General features: G+C 32.3%; 1 protein-coding gene across 2 annotated transcripts; it reads left to right on the forward strand.

Moving 5' to 3' along the window:
• Positions 1–3,860: 3,860 nt before the first annotated feature.
• Positions 3,861–6,797, forward strand: LOC107924641 (transcription factor ICE1-like). 2 transcript variants are annotated; one of them, NM_001399848.1, is made up of 5 exons: positions 3,861–4,225; positions 4,335–5,225; positions 5,676–5,900; positions 6,013–6,183; positions 6,404–6,699. In NM_001399848.1, the coding sequence occupies exons 1-5, from the start codon at positions 4,223–4,225 to the stop codon at positions 6,485–6,487; spliced, it is 1,374 nt and encodes a 457-aa protein (NP_001386777.1). In that variant the 5' UTR covers positions 3,861–4,222; the 3' UTR covers positions 6,488–6,699. The 2 variants fall into 2 exon arrangements, with proteins under 2 accessions (NP_001386777.1, NP_001314170.2); NM_001327241.2 differs by having other exon boundaries at positions 3,875–5,225; positions 6,404–6,797.
• Positions 6,798–7,009: the final 212 nt, after the last annotated feature.

Below are 7,009 nucleotides of genomic sequence, written 5' to 3' on the forward strand. Positions count from 1 at the left end.
CACCCGTCCGGGCTAGATCCTTTTTACCGTCAATTCCTTTTCCAATGATCCATCGAATTCCATTCCATTCAACCGGGATTTATTTTCAATTTATATCGAGTATTATCAATATTTTATCAATTATCATGAATTGAACATTCAAATCATATTTTCATCACATAACCACATATTTCAAGTATTTAAAAATATAATTCAAGTTACACAAACTTACCTCATTGCTTGTTTGTGTTTATAATTTCATTAATCCGATATCTTTTCTTTTCCACGATCAAGTCTCGTATTTGAGTCGTCCGGATCTTTATAAATAAATTTGATCATCATTTTCATTCATTTCATATTCTAATGCATTTAATTAATGCTCTAGGAAAAATTACCATTTTGTCCCTAAACTTTTAATGAATGACGATTTCATCCTTAGGGTTAGGAAAATAAAATTCTTGCAATTTAATCCTTATTTCCAGCTATTATTCTCATACATATTGATAACAGTCCATGAATTCTATAAAATATCAGAATTTTCCATAATTTCTACTCTTTTCAATTTAATCCCTAAAACATGTTTTCTCCCGATCTTGAACTAAATTAATAATTTCATTCAATTTTATAATTTAAATAATAAAATAATCCATTTCATGCAATTTGGTCATTTCTAACATTTTTACAAAATTGCCCATAAAGTTTTACTTTTATTCAATATAGTCCCTGAGCCTAAAATATGCAAATTAGCCATGCTAGATGAATATTCATACATATTTGTCCTCCTCATCCTCTCCATTCCACATCCTTAACGTATATACACACTTGTACGTAACATTATTTATAATTTTTATTATTTACTTTAATAAATATTCAAGCTGTTTATCTGCATCATAATCACTAAATTATTTATATCTGGAGATATAGAACTCCAAATTAAGATCTTCTAATTTTCCCTGAAACTAGACTCATATATATTCTTTCCATAAAATTTTCAGAATTTTTGGTTTAGCAAATAAGTACAGTTTATTCTTTAAATTCATCCTTATTCTGTTGTCTAACAGTTGTGACCCTTCTTCACTAAAAATTAATTATCTCCTCATACAGAATTCGAATGATGCTCCCGTTTGTTTATCTTGAAAATATACTCATTCAGGATTCTAAATATATAAATTTAAGCACATAATTATTTTTATAAAATTTTTTATGATTTTTCAAAGTCAGAATAGGGGAACCCGAAATCATTCTGACCTTGTCTCACAAAATTAATCATATTTCATGATTTACAATTCCATTTCTTACATCGTTTATTCTATAATAAACTAGACTTAATAAGATTTAATTTCATATTTTATTCATCCTATAATTAGATTTATACAATTTTTGATGATTTTTCAAAGTTAGACTACTACTGCTGTCCAAAACTGTTTTAGTGCAAGATATTAATTACCATGTTATAACACCCTTATTTTCTTTTTCTACACCATTTCTCATCACTTTCTCTTATTTTCTCTTCACTAACATATCAAGAATATAGGACCTTATGTAAGAAAACTCTACTATTACATTATTTCCATGCTTTGTCAATAATAACAAACTTAAAAACATATTGAAATCTTGATGTACTTACCTTGTTCTATTGATACTAATCTTTAACTTGATTTTCTCTCTCCTCCAGCTTCTATTTCTTAAATCCAAATTGATATTCTAACTCCTCATGGTCTCCTTAACATTTTTCTCTCTTAGTAGCTATGGAAATTCTTTTGATTTCTAGGTGAAAATGGTGAATTTTTGGTGGAAGGACCAAATTGTAAAGAAAGAAAACTTCTTTTCTTCTTCCTCTCTCTCACGTTGGTTTGTATGGGAAAGAAAAGATGATGATTCTTAATCTTTCTTTTCTTATATATACTAAATAAAATAATAATAAAATAATAAAATATCATTTAAAAATTAATTTAAAGTATTAATAAACTAATATTTATTTATTTAATTTATCTAAAATATCTCCAACATCATCATTGTCTCTAGATTTCTCTCTCTTCCAATTGCCCATTTTGCCCTTAGTGATCTTTTAAATTTTCATTCTTGAGTCATCACTTAATTTGGTAAAATTACAATTTAGTCCCTCATAATTCTTCACCTATTCAATTTGGTCCTAATTCATCAATTTTCCTTGGTTTCTAGATCATTCCACCCTTAAAATATTTGCACTATTAGTCCTTCAACTTTTCATATTTATATTTTAATCCCTCAAATTTTAAGTATTTACTCTTGGGCCATAAACTTTTCTCACTTTTACAATTTAGTCTTTTCTTAAATCAGTATATCATAATATACTTCCCAGTGACATAACTCAATTTTTCCTCTTTTTGTCACTTTATTTCATTATTTTACTATATTAAGGATAATATCTTATTGTAGAAATTTTCAGAGTGTTACATAGTTGGGTAGGAACCACACTTATTTATAAATACTCAAAGGTATTAACATTGTAGGATGACTACTCTCCATTCACAAAGCCCTAACCCCTAATACACCAAGCATTCATCCTGAGTATCTCTAAATGAATTGGTCTTTCTCGTTATCGCCCTTCTCTTCCTCCATCTTTTGTTGATACCTTATATCAACAAAATTTTCAATATTAATTTAGTTTTTCTTATAAAATTAAATCAAATAAATTTATAAAAAAATCAATAAATTATGATAAAATATAATATTTATAAAATTATAATACATGTTATAAAATCTATACAATTTAAAAATACAAAATATTATAAAATGTAAAAAAAAATTATTTTAGTAAATATAATAGGAAGCCAACCTTGAGAATTATATTAAAATAAACTCATCCCACGCTAAAATCCGTGTTTTCGTTGGAGACGACATTATTGAAAAGGACAATTATGAACTTCGAATATTAATAATATAAAAAAAACATTTTTTAAAAACCCCTTATAAAATCAGGTGGGATGAAAACCAATGGATTTCAGATATTTTTTTGGTCATCCTTAATAATAGACCCAAAATACACAAAACAACAAGGGTAGGCTACTCTTTGGTTTGTATCTCTTACATGATACAGCCTTTATTACATTTAAATTTGGTCCATTGTGTGATATTTGGTTATAGATTCAGTAGGCCCTCCACAGTAAATATTTATTTTTATGTTTTTATCTTTAAATTTGAGAAAAAAAGATTACCTGAAAAAGACTAGAGAAGTGAGAAGGGACAGAGGTGGGTGTATATGAAGGTGAAATCATCAAGAAATGAAGGGTATCACGAGATGCTTGGGAGCCCTTCCATGCAAATTATTTCTGACATTGACATAATTATTATATTTCTTTACATATTTCCAATTTTTAAAATTACAATCTTCACATAAATCCCATTTCCGAGCAAGTTTAATATTCTCATTTATAAAATTTAAAGTTTAAAAATCATAAATAAATTTCCTTATAAGATTTAATTAAATATAAGTTATGGAATCGAAAAAGAAGGTACACTCAAAGTTGCAAAACGGTCGTTAAGGCTTCTAGTGTCTTCATCGACAAAGCCAAAGAAGGAAGGTCGCTTTTTCGTTTAATAAAGCTTACATTTTTATTTTTAATAAAAAATAAAAAAAGGTGTCCTTTTAGCCTGTAAACGAATCACTAATAAATATTAAACAATTTATAAATTGACTATAATCAGAGTACAAAAAGAGTAAAAATTTCTGAACCCTTTTTTATATATATATTTTACATATTTGGCAACAAAAAGTGGATTCATTTTGCTATTTGGAGAATGTAGATAACCTTATATATTTAATTATATTATTCATAATCTATTATTTTATTTATTTAATCCATTTTTTGTTGATTCAATCTAAAAGCTTTTGCCCTTTTCCTTCTGCAGCTTTCTTCTCCACTCTCTCTTTCTCTCTCTTTCAAAGCTGTCTCTTTATTTAAGTCCGTAACCGCTCAACAAAACAAACTCAGCTTTGCTTCTCTCACTTTCCCAAGAAAGACAATTTTAGGAAAAAAAAGTTTTTTTTTTTTTATGCAGGAGCGAGAGTTGTCCAGAAAAGCATGCTTTCAAGGGTGAATAGCGGTTTGGTTTGGATGGAAGGTACTAAAGAAGATGAACACTCATCTTCATGGAACAGAACCAACGGTAATAACAACAACAACAACAACAGTGTTATAATGGAGAACAAAGAAATGATGGGTTCTTCTTTATCTTCATTCAAATCCATGTTAGATGATGAATGGTACGTTCCAAACAATGGTATTTCGAGCCATCATGATATTAGAGAACTTTCGTTTTCTCCAAATCTTGGTGACCATCAAGATAATCTCTTGCTGCATCATCATCATCAGCAGCAGCAGCAGCAGCGACCAGTGGATTCTTCTTCTTCATGTTCACCATCTTCCTCTGTTTTCAACAATATTGACCCATCTCAGGTACAGTTCTTTTTGCAGCCAAAACCAAGCTTATCTTCGTTCCTTAATGTTGTTTCTAATAACCCTTTAGACCATGGGTTTGATTTGGGTGAAATTGGGTTCCTTGACAACCAAGCAACGACAAATGCTACTGCTTTATTAAACCGGGAACATACTGGGGTTTTGGGTGGTTTCACCGATTTAAGCCCTGGTAATCAGTTAGACACTGCTAATTCCTGCCCCGAGACTCAATTCTCGGGTTCTCGAGTGGTTCAGCTGACGGAAAACGGTGGTGGGTTCGCCGGTTTTCAAGGGTTTAATGAGAATCCAGGTAATCCTCTGTTTCTAAATAGGTCTAAGCTGCTAAGACCATTGGATAGCTTCCCTTCAGTGGGAGCACAGCCAACTCTGTTCCAAAAAAGAGCTGCTTTGAGGAAGAATTTAGCTGATAATGGAGGGAATTACGGGGTTTTAAGTGGAGGAAACATTAATGCTCCCAGTGGAACTGAGGGGGATAAAGGGAAGAAAGAAATGAACAAAGAGAATGAAAAGAAAAAAATTTACAACAGAGATGAACTAGAAGATGTAAGCATTGATGGGTCAGCTTTGAATTATGATTCAGATGAGTTCACTGAGAATAACAAAGTTGAGGAAGCTCTTAAAAATGGTGGGAACACCTCAAATGCAAACAGTACAGTTACTGGAGGAGATCAAAAGGGTAAAAGGAAAGGTCTTCCTGCTAAAAACTTAATGGCCGAGAGGCGCCGTCGAAAGAAACTCAATGATAGGCTTTACATGTTGCGGTCAGTTGTTCCAAAGATTAGCAAAGTAAGAATGTCCCTTCACTTTCCTTTTCGTTTGTATCTCGTGAATGCAGAGTATAAATTATTGTGTCTATGAGTGTATGTGCTAAGCTTTATTGTTTTGCTTTCATGGTGTTACATTTTTTGCATTTTATGTGAATGAATGGTATCAAATGCTTAAGAGAAAGTTGCATTAATGTCTCTCACATGGAGTCTGGTAAGAGTGTTTTAAATGTCAACTTAATTATTTGGACCCCATTTCAGTAAGTGAAGGCTGTTATATTCTCCTTGCTTTTTACATTCCGTTGCATTCGAATCATTCATGGCGTTTAGTAGTTTTCATCAGTTATTTGGTTGTTTAAATTCGTGATACTGATGTTGACGATATATGGCCATAGAAAGGGATAATCGGTAATACTAAGTTTCTGCTGTTAATTGATGGTCGTATGATTTACATTATCCTTTGTACTAATAGATGGATAGAGCATCTATTCTTGGGGATGCCATTGAGTACCTGAAGGAACTACTGCAAAGGATCAATGATCTCCATAACGAATTGGAGTCGAACCCTGGTAGCTCTTCGCTCACACCTACAACCAGTTTCCATCCTTTGACTCCCACTCCGGCTACCTTGCCTTGTCGTATCAAGGATGAACTTTGCCCTAGTTCATTACCGAGTCCCAATGGGCAGCCAGCAAGGGTAAAAACTCATCTCTTTAGATTGAAAAGTTGCATTCAGATTTCTTTCTATTGTATATGTTCAGTTCATTCTTGTTTCTAGCATACTTGAGCTCAGTTCGATGTATATATAGGTTGAAGTAAGGCTGAGAGAAGGAAAAGCTGTAAACATCCACATGTTTTGTGGGCGCAGACCAGGCCTTTTGCTCTCAACAATGAGGGCTTTGGACAGCCTTGGGCTTGATATTCAACAAGCGGTCATTAGCTGTTTTAATGGCTTCGCCATGGATATCTTTCGAGCTGAGGTACAATCTCTGACCATCATAAACTTTCTCATTTCCTTTTTAAACAAGCTAAGGTCAAGCAACAAAGGAAAAGCCTGAACCGTGTACTGCTTAATCAATGTTACTCCTCTGACTCTTCATTTTCTTAAAATACCTGTATCCGACATCCACTGTCATATGTTGAAAAACTTGAACTACCCTTATCTGACACGTTTTCATTTGATGTGTTCATATTTTTCAGCAATGCAAGGAAGGGCAAGACATCCATCCTGAGCAGATCAAAGCTGTACTATTGGATTCAGCTGGTTTCAACAATATGATTTAGGGTTCTTCAGCAAATTCTATCAAACAAGCAAATTGCACTTTTGTTTCAAGTGTTTACAAGTCGATTGTGCCAAACAAATCAAAAGACAATAGTAGTGAGAGAACAACATGAGAGCTTTTAAATTAATTTGAACTGGTGGGAAACTCGCCATTAACTGAACTTTTGGTAGATACTCATCTTTTTTTCAGCAATTTAGAATTCTATTGTCTGAATTTTTGGGTTTTATTAGGATAAGCTTCTCATGACTGCTGCGTTTGGTCCCCCCCCCCACCCGATAATGACCAGGGCAAGGTGGTCTGTATTGCATGATAAGTAAATAAATTCAAGTTTGATTTGGATAAAGCTCTAACTTCCGATTTAATTTGAGCACCGTATTCGAGGCTCGAATTAGTTTCATCTCAACTTTGGGTTTTCACTCAGGTTGTTAATTTTCAGACGGGCGAATCTAAGGGCATGGTCAGGCCCGGCCTCCTTAAAATGTAAAATTATCATTTGAGCTTTTGAATTTTTTTAAAAATTTTA

The sequence above is a fragment of the Gossypium hirsutum genome, chromosome A11 (genome assembly GCF_007990345.1).
Source record: "Gossypium hirsutum isolate 1008001.06 chromosome A11, Gossypium_hirsutum_v2.1, whole genome shotgun sequence".
Lineage (NCBI taxonomy): Eukaryota > Viridiplantae > Streptophyta > Magnoliopsida > Malvales > Malvaceae > Gossypium > Gossypium hirsutum.

Coding starts and splice junctions, on each gene's coding strand:
- LOC107924641 (NM_001327241.2), top strand. CDS start 4,044: ATGCTTTCAAGGGTGAATAGCGGTTTGGTTTGGATGGAAGGTACTAAA. Junction 5,226..5,675: donor TTGTTCCAAAGATTAGCAAA/GTAAGAATGTCC, acceptor TTGTACTAATAG/ATGGATAGAGCATCTATTCT. Junction 5,901..6,012: donor CCAATGGGCAGCCAGCAAGG/GTAAAAACTCAT, acceptor ATGTATATATAG/GTTGAAGTAAGGCTGAGAGA.